The sequence below is a fragment of the Meleagris gallopavo genome, chromosome 1, assembly GCF_905368555.1.
Source record: "Meleagris gallopavo chromosome 1, MGAL_WU_HG_1.1, whole genome shotgun sequence".
Classification (NCBI taxonomy): Eukaryota; Metazoa; Chordata; class Aves; order Galliformes; family Phasianidae; genus Meleagris; species Meleagris gallopavo.
This window is the reverse complement of record NC_139404.1, coordinates 174,646,041-174,667,134: the sequence shown is the minus strand read 5'-3', so window position 1 is coordinate 174,667,134 and position 21,094 is coordinate 174,646,041. Positions and strand designations below refer to the sequence as shown.

The following is a 21,094-nucleotide window of genomic DNA, read 5'->3' as shown; positions in this document are numbered from 1 at the left end:
ACACAAAGCAAAAATATAAAAACCTAGACATTTCTAACTTGCACCGTGGATTAACGATCTGTGACTCTCTCAAAAACAGATTTAAAAAACATTCTTTTTACCCTCTCTCCTCAAGGTCAAAAAAGTAGTCCTAATTTTCCTGAAAGCATTTCATTAATGGTAACAACTACTGAGACAAAGACAAAACACTATTACATTACAGTATGGAAACAGATAGCAAAACTGACATCTTAAGCCTTGCTCCATCCAGACCCAATACCAGAGGTTTCCAGGAGGTTGACAGGAACACCCTTCCTCTAAAACACTCAAAATACCGCATTTGACTCTGGGGTGGGGAAGGAAGAGATTTGTTCCTCTTTGTTTTAGATAATGCCTGGATCAAGAATCAAAGCTTGATCACTTCCATACATGTTTTCTTACATACATGTACATTACAAATGCCTTCAGATCTAAGTACCTTTGTACATGCATGGACGGATGTATTCACATACAGACTTTGATCCCATGCAGTGTAACATTATTCTCATAAACCCAAAGTAAGCTGCAATTCCTATGAAGAAACACACTGAAAAAAAGATGAGCAGCATTTTACGCACACACCTGTATGACATATGCAAGAAGTGAGCACAGATGTTACTGCTCACTGTTCTCTTTGGGGCATGGCTCCCATGGAAGCATCTTGGCTTCAAAGGCAATAAAAAAATAGGCACTGGCTGTTCTCAGGTCACTATCCTCTGAAAACACCAGGATAACTCCTCCAAACAAACAAACAAACAAAACCACCAAAAAACAAAAGGATTCAGGAAAGTCACCTATGAGAGGAATGACTTTGTCTTGATTTATTTCTACAGATCCTACTAAAGGCAACTATATTTGTGTATCTGAAAAGGTATCCCCAAAACAACCAGAGTTTATTTCCAAAGTACCAGATGTCTTGCTCTTGGAAACTTCTCTTAAGGACTATCGACATTTTTATCATGTACTTTCGAGATTTTTATCATGTATTTGTTTTATTGCATTACATGCATTCTATTAGGAAGTTGTATGGTGGAGAAAGAAGAAATACGTTGACTCTGACAGAAGATAAAAACTAAGTTGTTTGCCCTTCAGGAGGGGAAAAAAAAAGGTAGTATTTTCTCCATGACAATGTTCAAGATATAGGCAAAAGAAAGAAAGACTTTGTAAAAATGGTTCAGTAAATCCCAACAGAAACTAAACATCTTTTCACATAATTAAATATCTGAAAGGTTCATGCTGACATCTGATGAATGGGCAAAATAAACTGTTTCGCACATCCAGGTCTTTTACTCACGGCACAAAGTCCTGGCCTGCACAGATGCCAGATAAGTACAGTAGTTAGAATAGCTCCCATCAAAAGTGCTATTGCATTTGCATAAAATAAATACCTAACAGCTTCTGGAATTTGGTTCATTTAATAAACACATACACACGCACACAAAAAGATATTTTAAAAACCAATTTTTTTTCATCATCTCATTTTACTTTTATGATATCTTGATTACTCGCAAATGCAGAAAGACAGAAAGCAGGAGCAAAGAATTCCTTAAGTTTGGGAAGAAGCAAGGCAACCTAGCACGATAACAGCACATTTCACCTTAAGCTGGTATTCTGACAGCACCTGATTACTCACAAGCTTTTGCAGAAGTTAATGCAAGTGGTAAGCAAGTTCCTTTTACCTTAGAAACCCTCCTTGATTTTACAAAATCAAGGAAAATCCAACAATGCATCAGAATATAGTGTCAAAAACATAACATGCAAAACATATACACATATATGTATACACACTTTGCAAGACATTAGTACCATTTCCCAAGCCATGATGTCAGAAAATCAATTCAAACTTTAAATTCAAAAATATATTTTTAAAATATATCCAAGCAAAACCAGAACTTTATTAATGTAAATCTTTTTGTTTGGGGCAGCACTATAATCTGCTGTGGAGGACAAACATTTAATGGCACCATGTGATATTCAGTCAAATTTCTGCCTGATACACAAATATATGAACTACAGCTGCTGTTATGGTATGTGCTATGAAACACAGAGATGACACCAAAAAATGCTATCCAAAAAGTTAGGTTTTTTCTGTCAGCCACTTACCTGCTGACCCCAGCCTGTCACAATCATCTGTTGCAAAAAGCTGTTTGTGAATGCCTACAACAGCCCCCGTTATCCCCAGTGCTTTGTCAGCAATTATACAACATGCACTTTGTTAGTCATATGATGATGCCAGACTGCTCTTGTTGAGTATGAATGAGAGAGTAAATTCAAAAATCTCTATTTGGTTTCTTCAAACTTTGATTATTTTAACTACTACTTTCTACTACACAAGGATGACCTGAGTCATCCATCCTTAAATATACTCCAACTCTTTGCTAAAACTCCAGTTTTTTTTTTTTTTTCTTTCTGTATCATAAACATAATCCATCATAAACAGCATCCTTTCTTTAAAGGTAACACTTATGTAAAACTCACTTTGTGGGTCAGTTTGACACAGTTCCATTCTACAGAATATTTTTTTTACCGTATATTTTTAAATTCTTCATTGTTCCTTGAAGCCCTCTATTTTAAATATTCACAAGGCTTTTGAGTGATTTTTACAGGCTTGTGACTCACTGTGCTCACCACAGGTTGAAATAATGACACCAAAGGGAAAAATTTCACCACCTGGAACTCAGCTGACACTGAAGGAACAAATCCAACATTCCAGTGGTGTTATAGAGGGACCATTAACAGGTCAGTTTCCCTTCTGCCTCTGACCATCTCATGCTGTTCTCAAGTCAATTCTGATTCATTCTGAACAAATGCAGGGGAAAGGGAAAAATATTACACCAAAATATATGGAAGACTAGATTTGTACCTAGAGTTTAAAAAAAAAAAAAAGAAGTCTAATTAGGAAAGCATTAATCAAAGAGCTATTTTCACTGCTATTCAAGTGAAGTGAGACTTGCCATGTAGATTTGACAGTGCCTGTGATTGTGTATGATGTCATCTTCAGGGAGAAAGAGTTCTTCTAACGAGGAGATTAAGCTAAATGAATGCACAGAGCTTTAAAAAATGTTAAGTACAAGTGCTCTTAGTAGCATACAATCCTTTACAAGCCTCTTGTGCATGTGCTGGCTGAGGCAGAGAAGCAGCCGAGGCAGGCTGTGCTACCAAGCCTTCATACTGACCTGCCCCAGCATGTCGGGTGCGATGGGGATTGTGGGCCAGATGGCTGAGTAGACACCGAAGAAGACGAGCCAGAGCAGCATGCTTCCCCAGACGGCCAGATGACTGAACTGTCAAGGAGCAGGGAGAGGAGAGTCAGTACAGCGCACCTCCCGGCCACCTCAGCAGTTATTTTTCTGGTCAGGTTTCTATCAGCCTCACTCGGGCCTGTCTACTGCCCTTGGTCTCAGGCCAGTAGCAGAGGTTGTTTAAACAGCATAAAACAGCCTCCTCTTTAATCTCTGCCTCACAACAGAGCAGGCAGTCAGTCTTCCCAGCCAATCTGTCTTACTTGGAGCTCTAAAAACTCATCAGATTTTCCTTAGAGCTCTGATTTCTCTCATCTAGCTCCTGGTTCCCACTGTAGACATGCCAGGTTCAACACATACATCAAGGTAGAATTTTTCAAAGGCACAGGTTAAAGTTCGTACTGACAAATCCTTCATGTCAGAGTACATGCACACATCCATGTGCACCACACACCTTTCACTGAAGAAGGTTCAGTGTTGTGATACCACCGCTTAAACCATCAACATCTACTGATTAGCTTTCCTTTACTACTCTAAAAGTGTTTTAAGTGATTTATGGATCTGCAATATGGTTTACATCTTTAGTGATTCTTTAATCTGCAGACTAAGAGTAAATGAAGGCAGTATCAAAGTGACCAAGAATATGTCCAGCACACAGTTCATTTCAGTTGCATTAAGGAAAGTCATTTCTCCTACACACCCAAACTATTTTGCTGTTCAAGATGATTTAAGTTGTTTTACTTTTGCAGTGCAGTGGATGGAATCAGTAATTTTGGTTGTCACACGCAACTGAGCTCACTATTGGCTCCAGCTTTTTTGGATGCCAGCAACCCCTGCGGCTGATGACTTTGGCTCCAACTCAGAGAAGTACCTGCATAAATCTTAATTACTACGTACATACGGCCTTAGAAACATGGCAATGAATTCATTCACTGGGGGCTGTAGTGGATACATACAGTGTTTGTTTAGTTCTCAGATTTATACTTTGTATTTGATTACTATATTTGTTGACTTGTTTTTTCTTTTTCAAACAGGGTGTCTGAGAATCAAAGTGCTTAACGGTAGGTACTGCATTCTGTCTGCTGTGAGAACGAAACTTCTAGAGGGAGAAGACTGCTCCTTCCCTGGAAGTACTGAGCATCTTCAGAAAGGAGAGCTTTCTTGAGCAGAAGTAGAGGAAACAAGCAGGGAGCCTGCAGCACCAGTGCAGACTGGCAGATAGCTGGAAGCAACTGGAGACGGCAAACAGTAGGAGCATTCATACAGCAGAACTTTAGAGGTGATGGAAAGAATGCTCTTCCAGGCACCCTCAGAAAGTCAGAGTTTTGTTCAACCCCTAAGGAGGCTGGGCAAGCGAGCAGGACATGGGGTGGGCTCCTTCCAGGAGAGACACTGTGGGCAGGAAGGTTTGTTTTCAGACCCTAAACCTAACCCTATTTACTTGTTTCACCCAAGGGTACCTGACTGGAAGCAGCTGTAAAAGTTATTCTGATCCAGTTTTAAGGTGAATAAAACCTGATCCCTGTTCATTGCAGGGGAGTTGGACTAGATGACCTTTAAAGTCCCTTCCAACTCTAAGGATTCTATGATTATGAAATAAATAAATAAGAGACTAGGAGATTTTATTATTTTGAATTTGGGGGAAGTTGGGGCTATTTAGTTCATTTGATTTGCTTGCTGTTCTGAAAACAAGGGACATTTCATGCCAATATTCTGACCAGAATAGAGCCCTGCCACAGCAAGCAACTGTGTGTTCAGCTCCACTGAAGAGTGCTGTGAGGCTGCTGCAGGAATTCATTTAAGGAGAAGCCATTCCCAAGCGGTGGCAGGAGAACAGCACCAGCCCTGCTCTCCCAAAAGTAGATGACAGCTTCCTCTGAGCCACAGCCTGCCATCCCAAACAAGTGGACAGAAGAGCCAGGATGGCTTGGACTGGTACTTCCAAACTGCAGACTCCTACAGGCTTTAGAATTAAAAGCTGTAAAGATAAAAGTAAGCAGAGAAACCACTCAAAGACACATTCCTATTCCTATTCACTATTTATGGTAGTGAATCTTCTGTCTTGGTTCTTTCCGTTCTGCTGGCAGGGCAGTTCTTGAGTTCTGCAGTTCTTAATCTTGCCCTTGCAAAGCTTTGTAAAGTCTTTGCTCATTTTGTTTTCATCATATTCTCATGGTTGTCCCAATCATCTCTCAGCACATACCTCCCTTCACAAATATCAAGTTTGTATTTATTCGCATTAGTTCTCTACCTTTCTCTGCTTTTTGAATGAGCCCTCCTTGTCCTGCTGGAGACCATTTCTTAAACGCTAACCCTACCAAGCTCTGCACTGATAATTTTCTACTGATCTATCATTTACTGCTGAAGAACTCACGTGCAAAGCAGAAGCAGCAAATTTGTCAGATGTGTTAAATGACAGAAAATGAAATATAGTGCTCATACTAAAAAATTAAAAAAACAACACTGCATGTCTTATGCATCCAATTTATCTGAAGTGGTTTAAGCAGTGTGGTAAAGCAGTGAAGAAAGCTGTGTTTTGGAAAAGCCTGCTGCAATGTTATATACAGGCAACATGAAGAGAAAGTTGCCCCACAGAGCTCTAATGGGCAGATTTCTCTCTTTGTCATGTTACTGCTTTTACCAAAGCCTTTCTTTCCACGCTGCCTACTGGGTATACGAGCCTCTCAGCAACACTGAATCTGTGTTTCATATTTTAAAGCTTTCAGCTGAACCCAACATGTCTCCCAAGTGGACTGCAGTGTCCCTCTCACTCTGAAGAACAAATTGCATGTAACCAATCCAGCCGATGATGGAGAAGAGGCTTAACTCAATGTTGTACATTTAATACTCTTCAGGTAACCTAAAGATTCTTTGTTTGTTGATTCACTCACAGCTGAAATAATAATAGTAATATCAGATTCCATGAGGATGAGAATCACTTGGTCCAAGCAATGGGACAGGGATTATAGTATATATAGAAAAAAAAAAAAGATTATAAATACAAACATTTTTCTGTTGTAGAACAATAACTTCCTGTATAAAATGCCACTGTTCAAGAACATTGAGATCTACTAAAAATTATGATATCTTTTAAAATGAAGTTAGGAAAGGGGAAATCATTATTATTCCCAGGTGACTGAAAAGTCACCACTTACAGGGAAGGGGAGAGAGGAGGAAGCATCAAATAATTCAAACATAACAGGATCTAAACGGGCTCATGTGCTTCCACTGCAGATTTGAATAAGTCATCTTTCAGTGCACAGGGGATTAATTTGTTTCTAACTGCTTTTGCATTTTAAAACATTGGTACACAACACAGAATCTGTGCATAAGCAACAACAAAAAAGACCCCATTTTATTTTCTGATGAGTGAATAAGGTAGAAAGCACTAGCATTTCCCTAATAACTAAATAGCCTATACAGATAGTATTTCATCTTTAAAATTCAGAGCAGACGTCAGCTCATTAATCTTAACAATTCCTCTGTGAGAAACGAAAGGAAACATTTTACAACTAATAGGAGGAAAGAGGTTATGAGATTTAGCCAAGTCCCTCCAGAAAACGGATAGAATAAGAATATGGGGCTCCTCAACACAGCTTAGTCTCAAGGGCACTACGTCTTAGAATATGATGAAAACTATATTTCTGTAAGGCATCTCATACGGGTGTGGAGAAACAGGGACTCCACCAAACTCACAGTATTTGTGTTTTCATGAGGTTTAGACAAAGGAAGAAAAGTGCTGGAACTCCATCAACACAGGAACCCTCCTACCCCCCATATTCTTTGGAGGTCACTGCCCTGGCAGATTCTGACACCTACCAATAACAGAGCATTCACTCACTGCATGTAAATGACTCAAATCTAGGAATCAACACAACTGTTTGACTAACATCCCTTATTTATTGCTGAAAGTTTCCATACAAACATTCTCAACCAATGTGAAGTCACCAGTGCTTTTTACTAGCTTCAAAGAACTCTGCAAAACCCATTTGTTTATCTGTGGGCAGACATCATTCAATACTGCATTAATTTTTGAAGGAGCTACAGAGTAAAAAGATGTTCTTATGCAAATTTCTATTATCTTTTTCTAAATTTTCAATATTTAAAAATGTTGGCAAAATTATTTTAGAATTAGAATTAGAATTCCTACTTCTGACAGGATGCTCTTTTTTTATTACATCTTTAGAATGCATTCATTCTCCTCTCCTGTAGTTATGGAACTTACTTTATCCTTAAATAAAAGATGCAATTAAAATATTGTAGCCTCAAATGATTTTTAGTACTACTTTTCTGTATTAATCCTCATCAGGGAAAAACGTATGCTAATAAAATAAAATCTAATGAAGGATACTTACTCTAGTCCATGCAGTTGTTTCCAAGCCAGCTTTTAGGCAAACAGTGACTACAACATACTGTAAAGTAAAAAGACGTAAGACAGCTTCAGTATCAGCACTCTCAAATTTGGAGGTGTTCACAGCCCAATCTCCTTTTAACACCAAAAAATGGAAGTACCATCTAAGTACCAACCCACCTCCTGGAGCCTTGGCAGAATGGAGTCACGGATGGACACAGCAGAAGATACTGTTTGTCCATGTGTTAAAAAAAAAATGAAAGTAGGCAAAAAAAATCAGGCTCGTAACATAGGTCTGACTTCATGTAAATTTCCTTCTGATTTACATAATTTTCTGACAGTAAAAAAATAATTTTCTGATGGTAAAAAAATTACCACTCAAAAATATCTTGATACATAAACTTACAGTGTAAACTATGTTCCCAACAAATAAATAGTCGATTCCCTGCCCGTTTGTGAATACTGCATCTGAAAAAGAAGAATTGTCACATTTGTTAACCAGTTTATCAACAGAACAGAAGCAGCATCGAGGAGATTTTGAGGAGGCTGGACAGTAACTGGTTCCAAACTTGTCTTTTGGAATGTCAAAGAGCACTTGTAGAAGCTGTGAGCTACTGGTAAGGCACCAGTTGTGCTAAACAAGACAGAATGCTCATATAGAGTGTATATATACAGCCCTATTTGTCAGAAGCTGTTAGCAGAAGGGAAACTTTTGCCAGGCACTAATGTGTAATTTGTCTCTAAGAGCTGAGGTAGGTCGGCATCACTTCTGTGACTATCTGTTCTGTGCTGCTTATTGACAGCTCTAACAAATTCTGCTGTGAATAAAGCCTATACTGACTTGATCTGTGCTGAAGTAAAGTTGAGTATGTAGATTGATCTTTTGCAGCTTTCTCTTAAAAGTACATTTAATATCTAAAATACCTCACTGGAGGTTAATTCAGTAACTGAGCAGCATTCAGTCCCTCCACACGCTTTCTCTTAGACAAGTGCACAGAAGGGTAAGTACATGTTAATCTATCACTTGCAAGTGCCAACCTTGGCAATGCTTCAAATGTCTGTTTAGTCTTTCTTAGCCCATGCTGAATAAAACCGGAACACCACGAAAGCACACTCAACAGCTACACTAATGCCAAATGAACTCATACTCACAGGAACTTTCAAGCATTACACAAGCATGGTAAGTACTGGTATTTTCACAGGTTTTAAGACAACTGCTAAAGAAATACACAAACAGCAGGGATGAAAAAGGCTTAAGATAAAACCCTTGGACTTGTTCCTAAACACATACTGCCTAGTACAGTGCTTCTACTATGAGGGTACCACTTAGCTAGGTTTATTTGCAAAACTGGATCTGACATTGTAAAACCAGGGTCACCTACTTAGTTAACTATGTTCCTGTAAAGCATGTCTCCAGGATCTTGAAGTCTACAGAGAAGAGCCCCCGACAGCATGACCTCTGGTAAAGACTCTGTCCAGCGCATGGGTAAAAGGTTCAGACAGTGCAGCTGTCCAAGCTACTCGTGAGGGTTTGCTTCTATAATCGCTGCATGTGTTTTTCTCTGAACAACTGACAGATTCTGAATATCTTCCAGAAGGCACCGATTCTATATTGTGGCTTTTCTTTCTATTTTGAACCCAAATACTATGAAACAGCACCAGATATACTAATCACAAACAGCAGAACAAGATCAAAAACTGGATCCAGTTTGCTCAGCAATAGGTTTGATTTTCACAGGCATCTCTATCAGCCCATTTTTTCTCCTGGTACTCTGTGGCCTCAGAAATTTATCGTATCATTCACAAATACACAAAGTTTTAGCAGCCTCTTTGCTCTAGTGTCAACAAAAAAGGCAAAGAGCATGAGAGAATGGAGCCTTCCACATCCCATAAATCCTGGTGATGCCTAACGTCTCAGTTTATTGACAAAGGGGATGCCTAAAAACTTACCTGTTTTGATAGCTCTATAATAAACTCATCTAATGACTCTGACAGTATATTGCCCTAGCACACCACAGTGCACATTTAAGTAATGGAGAAAAATTTGCTGCAAGTCTTATTTTTTTTTTTTTTAAGTTAATTGCAATGTGTCAATGTACTGAATTTTTGTTTCCAGAGTTTTCCATAACCTTCCACTTCAGAAGGCTAAGCAGTCCTGAAAGGAATGATATTTCTGTTAACGAGAACAGACAGATGTTCAGTGAATGGTGTATGTGAAAGGGTATGGCTTTAGAAATATATGTTCACTAAACATGTGCACTTCAGATTCTAAGCAACTCGAGAGGTTGAAAAACATCCCAGTTAAAATGGTGCACTTCTGTGTATTGCACTGGCATTTCTTTTTTTTTACTTAGAAATACAGAGAAACTTGAAAATTCAATATTCATTCCTCTTTGGAAAGCAAGCTAAGCAACCTATTGAAATTATCTGAGAAAGAAAATTACCATGTGAGCAGGTGACTATTTCAGTCTTACCATTCCAGCTGTTTAAAGCAAAAGTGTATTATCTACTTAGAACCTGAATAGTCAGAAAACTGTTTATGGAAGACTGAAACAGAAAACATAGCCTGCAACTATTACAGATATCAGCCCAGAGCAGCTTAAGTTGGATTTAAAGAGGAGCTATACAAGATTAACATTTCCCATAAAAATAGTGAAACAGAACAACCCCAGGCCCCCCAAAGCAAAACAAAGACCAATGAAACAAAAACAACCTCTCTCCCCCTACACTGAAACAGAGCTCTCAGCCCACAGAGGAAAGGGAGGTGTCCTTCTTGTATGGTCTGTCACACACTGTGTGAAGTTGTCACTGAGGATATGACACTGAAGTTTTACTGAACCAGGTAAAGAGAAACACGAACCTGCCTCCTCCATATCTCCACCATCATGCCCCTTTGATGTGAGCATTCATCTTCCGTTTCTTTTCTTTTACCTTCTCTCCAATTAATCCATCCTCAAGCTGAAGGATTTTGAAATCAGTGTTTCTAGATAAGTGTTTGTTTTGAAAAACTCATGTTTTGATAAATAGTTCCTCCAAATTCCACATTTGATCTTGTCCCATTTCTTAATACAGTAAAACGAACTTCCCATGTTTTCTCTGCCCACACAATTATATAACAAATCTAAGTAGGAACTGCATGGGATTTACTGTTCCATGAAATACTGTGCAGTTGCACTACATTTCAGAGAAAGCAAGTCTTAGTAAACTTGGTTCATACAAAAAAGTCTTGTTTTCCTAATATCTGACTCACGATCCGATCTTTTCCAATCCAGGCAATTCACTTCTACCACAGACTGCAGTGATAGTGAAATCTCATTCTTTCACTTTATATTTTACAGTACTGCATTATGGAATGGGTAAGATTCAGAAAGATAAAACAAATGCTTGTAATACAGCTACCAGCTGCTTTAACAACCATTGCAAAACATACAGTAAAAAGTTAAAGTCTAAACACATCACGGAAAAAAATCAGGTGCTGTACAGAACTTTTTAGTGTTTGAGTAAGACTTTGGCAAAACAGTAGTCTAATTTCTTAAGTATTAAAGTCATTACACGAACAATAATTAAGTTAAATAGGAATAAACTCAGGAAGCCGCCAGATAACTGGCCAAGAACAGCAGCTAGAGTCAGCATTATTTCCTTAGAACTTGTTACAACCTCCAACTCTGCAAACACATTGGCTCTATAAGACTGAACATCAGTTACTGGCGTAAGAAATAATGAAGCTGTTACCGTGCTCCAGTACTTTCAGTGGAAACCAGAAGAGAATGATGGAATGGATCAGGGCATTGATGCAGTGACCCCAGAAAACCTGAGGGAAAACAAACCAAGTCATCAGTAAAGTCCAAAACTCTTGACCTCTCTCTAACTCCCAACAAATGCTTCATTGTGTAGTTTAGAGTCAGACGATATTTTTCCTGAAGTGAAATACCTAAACTTTCCTAAGATCCATTTCCTCCTACAATTTCTTCTCTGTCACAAGAAAACACTGGTCCAGTTGGACAGTTTTATTCTAACCAGTTAAAATGTAACAGGCAAGCAGACTAGCAACTTAAGATCTTTATCAAAATACAGCAGACAGATGGAGTCACCTTTCTTTAATTATCTCAAAGAAAGATTTTAAAAGACTGATTCTATACCATGAAGTGTTCTATTTTCTTTTAATGGGCAAATACTTTCTATGCTCTGCAATTCTTAAACTTACAGATAGAGCAGTTTTGCACAAAGTAGAGCTTTATGCGCTCAACAAAATTCTTCCTCTTCTCTAATCAAAGCAGTCTTACAGTCACCTTGACTCAGAAGTACCTTTAAATGTGCCTGTTATGAAATAAACACAGAGTTCCAGTGCTGGCACTTTCTGGCATGTAAAATAGCAAAATGAAATAAAATGCATTTTTCAAAAGTTAAAGTCAAAATAAATCAATTTTTACTTTCCGATTTTTATTTTCTCTAATAATAGAGAAGAACAGATTAACGGTGAAAAAGCTCTCTAGAAGGAACTGTTATGACAACCTCTATATTCATTAAATGTGGATGAAGTCACCCAGTTTCTACAAAAATGGTAAGATAACCATTTTTTAGTAGGTGTGAATTAGAAGATCATATTCAGATACAAATGATTTCTTGAAATCACAGTTCACAGATATTTAAGGACAAGTTTCAGTTGAAGTCACTTCTGAAAATTTTCACTTGAAAACAAACTTTGTTTTGTTGTTGTTCTTTTTTAAAATGAAACATAATTCCTTTGAAAACAACAATCTTGTTGCATTACTGTAGTATAAAACAGAAGTAACAGTGGGGAATAAGTTATTTTGTGATGAAGTTTCATGTTGTTCTTGAAGAAACAGATGATTTTTCCCTTACCCTTGTGTTGAACCCATCTGCATTCTGAGTAATTTTGTATAGCTGTGGAAATCTAAGCATGCTATCTTGAGTACACGATCGTTCAAAAATTCCCAGAGTGAAGGGTGGCAATGCTGTGAAAATCTGCAAAGCAAGCAAATGCTCATTAAAAACAGCTATGAGTTTTAAGTGGATCCCTGATAATATTTCAGTACGTAGTCAACAGAAAAATTCCTAGACACTTCACTGAAGATGCATTACCAACTGGTGTGTTGACATAATTTTCAAATGTCCAAACAAATCCATGCATGAATTTCAGAAATCTGTAACTCTCAAATATTGACTTACAAAGAAAAGAAGCATAAATGAAAATTGGTGCTACTAACCAAGCAGCTTACATTCAAGAAGTTAGCCATCAGTAGTTTCTGATGCAGCAGCTCATCTAGGGAGGGTAGGCCTCCCCAGAGTGCAAAGCAAAGACAGAATGTACTTTTTCAAAAAAGTCTTGAAGGAATGGGTTCAAATACAGCCACACTTGTAGGCATAATTAAATATGCAATATGCTTAACCAAAGCTAAGTTTATGGACAAAGCAAATGTAGATGTCACATTAAAAATACACTGAAAAACAATGGCCATTCTCTGTTGTAGTACTTCAGGAATTCTCCAGCCAGTTATGTCCTGATAGGAACAAATCAAACGTTCTGTGTGTCCCTATTTCTAACTGCTTAGAGATAACCAACACTCAGAAATCTTCCAGGAAAGGCAGCAGAACCCTACCAGAATCACAGCAATTCAGCCTCTACTGGTCCCACATCATTCTTCTTCAAGTGTTTCCAGGCTCCGAGGCAGTGCATTTAAAGCCACCTCAGAGATGCATGTTTCTTACTGTCTGTTGTCACACAGTGAAAATGTCACCAGTATGCATGCCTGAAGGCTAAACTTTAGCCACATAATTTTACACTGTTTGTATCTGAAAATTAATTTCTAACCCCTATATATATATGCACGTTTAACAGTTTGAGAAGAGTTCAGTTAGCAGCTTCAGGTTAAGAACTGTCTCTAGCATGTGTTTCAATTTTGTGAAAACTGGGCTCTGTTTCCTACCAGCAAGGAGCTGGCAGTTGGAGAGCAGACAAAAGGTAACAAGGAGGACCAGACACCAGCAAGAAGCAGTTTTTCCATTCCAGGACCTAACTTCTTTTGCTCAGAGAGTGATAAATCAGATTGTTAAACTATTGGTGGGCAGAGCTAGAACTAAGACCACTGGTCCAATATAGTCCAGAACATGACACGTTCTCATATACCTTTAAGATAATTCCCTAGGTTTTTTTATGTTCCTTGGGACACTTCCCAATTCAATCAAGACACTATTGGAGAGGTGGTTTGGGTTGTTTTTTTGTTGTTGTTTTTTCTTTTGTTTTGTTTTAATTTGAAAGGAAGCCTCCAATGTAGAATCATAGAATCACCAAGGTTGGACCTCTAAGATCATCTAGTCCAATCGTCCACCACGATTTCCCCACTAAACCATGGTGACTCCATCACCTCCCTGGGCAGCCCATTCCAGCACCTCACCACTCTTTCAGAGATGAAATTTTTCTTAATATCCAACAGAACTTCCCCAGCACAATTTGAGGCCATTCTCTGCAACCCTGACACTAATCCTATCATATGAATCAGCATAAACCAGTATAAACCTGATCTAGCTGTAGATGTTCCTGCTCATTGTGGGGGAGCTGGACTAGATGGTCTTTAAGGGTCCCTTCCGATTCAAATGAATCTATGATTCTATAAGTGCTGGAACCACAATACTAGTAAGATTTCCTACTCTTAGCATTTTAATGAGACTGCATGAAACAGAGGGTTAATTAACATAGAAAAGAACAGAAGAGTTAAACTCTGTTTAAAAACCTTTAAATTGTGAAAGCCCTTAAAACCCCACCAGCATTTGATTCTTTGTGATTCTCTGGGACCAGTTCTACTTTTAGAAAATAGTGGTCTTATGAAACAAGGATTAATTTATACTCCACTGATTCTCTAAGATGAGCCTCATCCATGAGCTTTAAATGTAGGGTAGGTAGATCCATCAAACCAGGTTTAAAGATAATAGATGCAAATATCTAACCATGAATGACAGACTGTGCAACAGTCAGGAAATAAGGGTGAAGAGGAAGTGGAAAATCCCTAAATTAATGCCTTCCATGGAGAGTATGAAATCTTACAGCATATGAGGGTTTGTGCCATCATTTTTAAGATTAGAGAAATGTGACAGAAGTGTTTCCATTAATACTACTCAGTGATAGAGATAATTTGCTGTCTTTTTCTGTATTTCCATATATTTAGAAAAAGTCTATTAAAAAAAAAAATAATTAATTCCTTCTCTCTAAAGAGAAATGCAAAGGATTTTTCAACACTGACAAAGTGTCCTAGTAGCTTATGAATCCAGCCATCAGTAACGTTACAAATACAACACTCTTTTAAAAAGACCAGCACAGGCCAATGGCATGCAGCAAAACATGGCCTCAGAGACCTTCCAGGTTTTAATCAGATTAAAGTTATTGATTAGAGTGATAAAATCACATGATACAGTGTGGGACCCTGAAAAGCACAGCTAAAAGCTGAAAGCACTCCCAGACCAACACATCCTGCACTTGGTTAAGGTGAGGAATACTGGTTACACAGCATGCTGCTTCCAGTTCTGTACTGACTCAGTACAGAGTGCATGATGCTTCACTGAGCATCTAATTCTTACAAGATCTGAGAGGAAATCTTCTGTATTTACTAACTATATATCAGTAAATGCTTCAATATGTTTTTGCATGGACCAAAATCACTGGGACAATAACATATTATGAAAAGGTAAGAAAATAAAAACACAAAGGCTAAGACTTGAGATCTATTTTGAACATTAGCAGTCAGTAAAATATCTCAGTACAAGAGACCAAAGATGCTTTCAAAGAGAAAATTAAACTACATCTAAAAGCTCCAGTTTTATTGAAGTTATACTAAGCTAAGCACTTATGCATTAAGGGCATTTTTCAAAATTTATTTTTCAAAATTTATTTTCGTGATTTAAAACAGCATTCAATATGTTTCACTTTCCATAGCTTAGGGTAGATCAAAATGGCTTTTACAAATGAATTCACCTTTCCTGACATACACTTAGATTGTCTCCTAGGAGAGATGAGACAGAGCACACTAACACATATCCCAAGCAATACCAATTCAAAACATGTAGCACTTACCACATTATACAGACCAATGCACCATCGCTCAAATAAAATCTGCCCAGAGAATCCATTAACGAAAGCAAACCAAAGCTGAAACAAAGAAAGACAGGTTACAAGAAGCTTCAGATTACTACTGCAGTAAACGTTTCCATCTACAGTAGAGGAGGAGGATATGGAACACAGACCACCATCTGGAGACAGCTGCTTGTCATGCTTTAAAAATAATTATCAGCAGTGCCAGGAAGTTATTCTCTTTCAAAATCTTAAGATTTTAAATATTGCCAGAGTACTGCTTGTTTAAAATAAAATACTCAGGTGATGGAACAATTTACTGTATATGAATCGTTACTCTAAAAAGAAGAAATGGCCTCAAAATATTTCTGAAGTCTTACTACTGGCAAAATAACGTGGCTTCGAGCCATCTTTCCACCTACTTTCCATCAGAGTCAAATATCAGAATTTTCATGTTAGCTGTCTTGTGATGGATGCTCTATTTGACTTGTGTTCTGTTTCAGTTACAGACCCAGAATTAGAGATACTGATTCAGTTACATTATTATAATTTTATTGTTTGCATGATAGTAATTGTTATTCAATAAACATAAATTAAGAATTAAACAATGAAAGAAGTTGCCCAAAGATTCTGTTAAGATTCCATCCTTTCACAAGTCTATGAAATACAGCTGAAGAGCCCTGAGCAACATGGTTCAAACTCAGCACTGACCCTGCTGTAAGTCAAGGGCTGGACTGGGTGGCCTCTGAGCTCCCTTCTGAGATGACTCTAACACCATAATGCCAGAAGAATGCTATATGCAGCACTGTGTAAGTCAATTCTTTCCAAAATTTAAGTGGACAACTTGCTTAATTCTACTTTTGAAGCAGCTTTTTAAAATAAGAAATACTTTACTAAGTTGGAACACTGAGTTGGGCACTGAAAGGCTAAGGAAAGAAGAAGGGAAAGAACTGCCCTTTCCCAAGGGATGTGAATTGTTGCATTTATCTGTCAAAGGAGCACTCTGAATTTGTGATTACTGTCCCTTTCAAAGTTCATTTGTAAAGTCCATTTGAGCTCAACCTGTGCAGCACAACATTTAGTTGAAAATTGCAGTTCAAACACCACCATTTTTAACATATTTTATCTTATGTTTACTTTGCTATTTTACATTTCATTGCCCAACAGTCCATGGCACTGTTCTATCAGTGATGTCGCAGCACTCTCCTGCCAGCATCATTTATTCTCTGGTTCATTTGTAATTTGCACAATAGAAGTGCCCGTGCAAAATAACTCAGACAGGATTTATATAACTGTATAACATTTGTTCTCTTCTATGCTCTATCTCCAAAGGGGTATAGAATAATCAAGAAATAGAAGGTAAGAAGACTGCATCAAGACCTGCAAATATTTTCATGAATCTGATATCTAAGTAGACTGGAACTCTTCAGCTTGAGACAGAGGCAACTTAAGGGAAGATTTAAATACTGACAAGATCGAAAAGACCCACCAGTTGCATTCTATTTCCAGTTAGTTGAAATACATCAGTCTTGTATAAACTACAAAAATGTATACCTAATTCCTAAAATTGAATTTCCTCTAACATTCACGTTGTCAATCATACATTAATTTAAATTAAATAAGGTTAAGTCTTCATCCCTCCAGGTCTGTCCAGAGAAAAAGACAAGACAAACATATTTTACACTCCAACCTTTTTTCATCATTTTTACTTCTACCACCAATACATGGAGTGGTCTCCACTCTCGGGACCCAACTAATGGCCCAAAGCAGCATGCTGACCATTCTCACTCAGATGTGGGGAGTTTTAACTAACTGCATACCTCAGTTCTTTAAATGAAAGCTATGAAAGGTCTTGGGAAACAACAAGTCTTTCGGGGCTTGCAGGTAAGGAACTTGAGGGCAGCTTCTCTTGGCAAGAATCCGAGCTTCAGACAAGCTTCCTCCTCGATATTTAGCAGTGATCACCCAGGCCTCTTGCAGTTTACTGCAATCATGAATGAGTTTGGGAGACCTCATTGTGGCCCTCCAATATTTGAAAGGAGCATGTAAAAAGGAGAGAGAATGACGGTTTACGAGGGTGGATAGTAATAGGACAAGGCGGAATGGTTTTAAACTGAGACTGGGGAGGTTTAGGTTAGGTATCAGGAGGAAGTTTTTCACACAGAGGGTGGTGAGGCACTGGAACAGGTTGCCCAAGGAAGTTGTGGATGCCCCATCCCTGGAGGCATTCAAGGCCAGGCTGGATGTGGCTCTGGGTAGCCTGGTCTGGTGGTTGGCAATCCTGCACATAGCAGGAGGCTGAAATTAGATTATCGTTGTGGTCCTTTTCAACTGAGGCCATTCTATGATTCTATGATGAATAAATGTACCAATATGAGAAACTTCAGTAGCTCGTAAACCAAAAGCCCCTGTCTGCCTATCTGGCAACCTCAGCCCTTGTTCTGCTCAGTCTTCTAGATCTCACCAGGCAAAACAGAACTTCTGAGGATTAGTGACTAACACTGATGCCTTTCATGACACTGGCTCATGGTACTTTGGATATCACTGTTGTATGAAGCCATAGCCTCTTACAGGTAGTCCTCTAGCAACAGACATCCTTGATTTTCCATTGGGTGGGTGAAATAAAGCAGTCAGACTTGCTGTAGCTGGCTCATAGATAGGAAATGAGCCCCAAACCAGGCAAAGCTATTATATTTCATTCACATTTCCCATAAAAATATAAGCAGTAATGAAGTGAATATACAATTATGTAAAACTTGGAGAAAGCCAAGCTATTAAAGTGTCTTACAAAGCAGTAGATGGACTGTTGGAAGCATGAGTGAAAGATATCCTCTTTACAAGCCCATTTCTTCTAACTAAGAAAGTAGCTATCCTACCACAACTGGGTGACACAGAATTCATTAAAGACCATGCTAAAAAGCCCCAGAGATTCATCAGTCACAGTAGAAGAATAACGAAGTGGATGTTTCTGACTGTGGTAATTAAGTATTTAAGTGCCACAATCTTTAGTCTTCTGAACTTTGCTTTAACCTTGTATGAATTTTCTGCAGAAAAGCACTGTCCTTATTTCAGGACTGCTGTGATTTTGCTGGGCAAGAACTAACTGTCAGCAACATAAACTTTCACCAATTTCAAAATCTGAACTTGTTTTCCTTTTGGCAGGATCCACACAGGTGAAAATTAGAAGCAAGTTCATTCCCCATTCTCCCCACACCAGCCTGCACTGTGCTCTCAAAAAGAGAGAAAACTGAAAAAGTAACAGCTATGCTCGTCTCCACCAGACCTTCACATTATCCAATGCCAAACAACGGAAAGAATGTTGTGCATTTCCTTAGTACCTTCATGTCAAGAGCAACAAATCATATACTCTGCACAAAATACACTCTTATTTTGCATTTAGCACAAGTCATAAATTGGTACATGTAGTTTAAGCAGTAGCTGTTTGCAAAGAGGATGGTATTCTTTAAGGTCAGCAAAGGAAAAAACCCTCCACCTCAATATTCCCGTTAACAAAATATTCTAAATAGATTCGAAATTGTAACAACCGATGCTTGACTCAGACTTGGTAAGCTGGCAGGAAAACCTGCCAAGTCTGCTGGGCTTGCCAAGCTCCAGGGGTTTGCAGGGCAGCTACAGTGCTGCTATGAACACACGGACCCAAAGTCATTAAACTGCTTTTCTGGCTGGAAAAAAATAAATCTTTTCCCTTTAACTATTACCTGACTGCCAAAAAGCTGGAAAAGCTTACTTGTAACTCAGCGACAAGATATGTATTTTTCTCCCAAGGAACAAGAGGTCCAATTTAAATGTAAAGAAATTTAGACCTAAGGCTGAAAGCCGAGCTGATATTTTACTGCAACTTATTATAGCTGATATTGCAAAGATCTGAAAGCAGTAAGCATTGTACATAAAGGAAGCGGAACATGTAGCAAACTGAACAACAGCCCATATTTCCCACCTTGAAGTGTGGCTGCATTGTTTAAATATGAACCCCCTGCTGCTGGAGCACTCTGTGCCAGCTGTGATGTGGGCATTTTGCCACTAGAGAAGGAAAAAAAAAAAAAAAAAGAAAGAGAGGAGGAGAAAAAAAAATAGAATCAGACTGCTGCCTCCTTCCAGAGGTCAACAAAAGCCAACAGATGGTAATACTTGGTTAATATTGACTTGAGCTGCAGGCAATGGAGGATCCTGAGGTAAAACAGTCTCACACTGCCATTACTGTGAGCCACACAGCCCATCCACCTGCTCTGGAGTGTATTTTGAGAAAAGATCAAGTATTATTTTCTAAAAATATTCCCACTTGAGCAACTTGGAAGGCAGTTTTAATTGCATTATTGCTTCATGCATAATTACCGCAACATTAATACTTGAAATAGTAGGAACTAATTTATTTAAGTGCTCTAAGGCACTGGGATAGAAAACGATCCATTCTAAACGTGTATATTTATGATGTCTTGATAATAGACAGCTTAACGAGTACTAGAAATGTTTTCCCAATTCCGCTAAAGGGCACGGAAAGCTAATGCAGTCAGGGTATCAACAATTGCCACAGGCACCAATTACAGTCAGCCTGGATGCCTTTACTACTCAGAAATGAGTTAAATTCTCAAAATAGCCTCTCTCAGCACACACACATTTTGCACGTTCTTACCGCATGCGCTCATTTACAGTTAGCCTAATAAAGCAGGTTTGTGCGTCTCCTGTGCACTTCATTAATAATGTATCCTGATTAAAAACCCCTCGTTACAGATGCCTCTCTCAATGCAAGGCTCTTACTCCTGCTGAAATGCACATGGCCTTAAAATAATCCCTTCATTAGAGAGGATACAGCACCAATTCTGTAATATAGGTAGAGAGCCTTGATAATAAGATTTGACAGAGTAGGCATGTCTGCCTGAGACCTGCACGGTCTGCCAGGAAATATTTCCCCCATTAGCTGTGTGTGGAAAACAGATCTATATTTTCAACTGAAACCATTCCCCCTAGGCCTGCGCACCCAAACGAGTGTACTTTTAAGCTTAGAATCATCTCCCACCTTCTCTGCCAAATATTAACAGTTATTTTAAAAACTGCATGCTGCTCATTAAAATGCTCTCATTAAAAACAAAAACAAAACAAAAAAAACCTATGCATTTTTACTGCAAAGCTTAGTCAGATAAACTGATATCAAAGCAACAATACAATTCCTGGTTTTAAACACTAATTTATTAAATAAGCCTGAACAGCTGTTATTTCTTCTATCGCTGACTACTAATACATTTTATATTTCATCATTGTAAAAAGCACAGCTTTATCAGCCTCATCTTTCCCTGCATACTCAAGAAGCACATGCAGAAAATTGGCTTTTCTTCCCCATATGTGTTACTGCCATGCTTTGCTTTACCCACACACCTAGTGTCA

The 21,094-nt window shown here is 38.4% G+C and overlaps 1 protein-coding gene across 5 annotated transcripts in view; it reads right to left on the bottom strand.

Annotated features, from left to right (window-relative positions):
• Nucleotides 1-21,094, bottom strand: part of ATP8A2 (ATPase phospholipid transporting 8A2) — a 323,927-nt gene that overhangs the window by 94,320 nt on the left and 208,513 nt on the right. For all 5 annotated transcript variants that reach the window (XM_085216143.1, XM_085216142.1, XM_085216144.1 and 2 more), the window contains 6 exons: nucleotides 15,698-15,772; nucleotides 12,475-12,597; nucleotides 11,344-11,422; nucleotides 8,018-8,079; nucleotides 7,616-7,672; nucleotides 3,195-3,302 (listed from right to left, as the gene is read on the bottom strand). In XM_085216143.1, coding sequence (XP_085072269.1) covers nucleotides 3,195-3,302; nucleotides 7,616-7,672; nucleotides 8,018-8,079; nucleotides 11,344-11,422; nucleotides 12,475-12,597; nucleotides 15,698-15,772 — 504 coding nt within the window. The remainder of the gene's footprint in view (nucleotides 1-3,194; nucleotides 3,303-7,615; nucleotides 7,673-8,017; nucleotides 8,080-11,343; nucleotides 11,423-12,474; nucleotides 12,598-15,697; nucleotides 15,773-21,094) is intronic.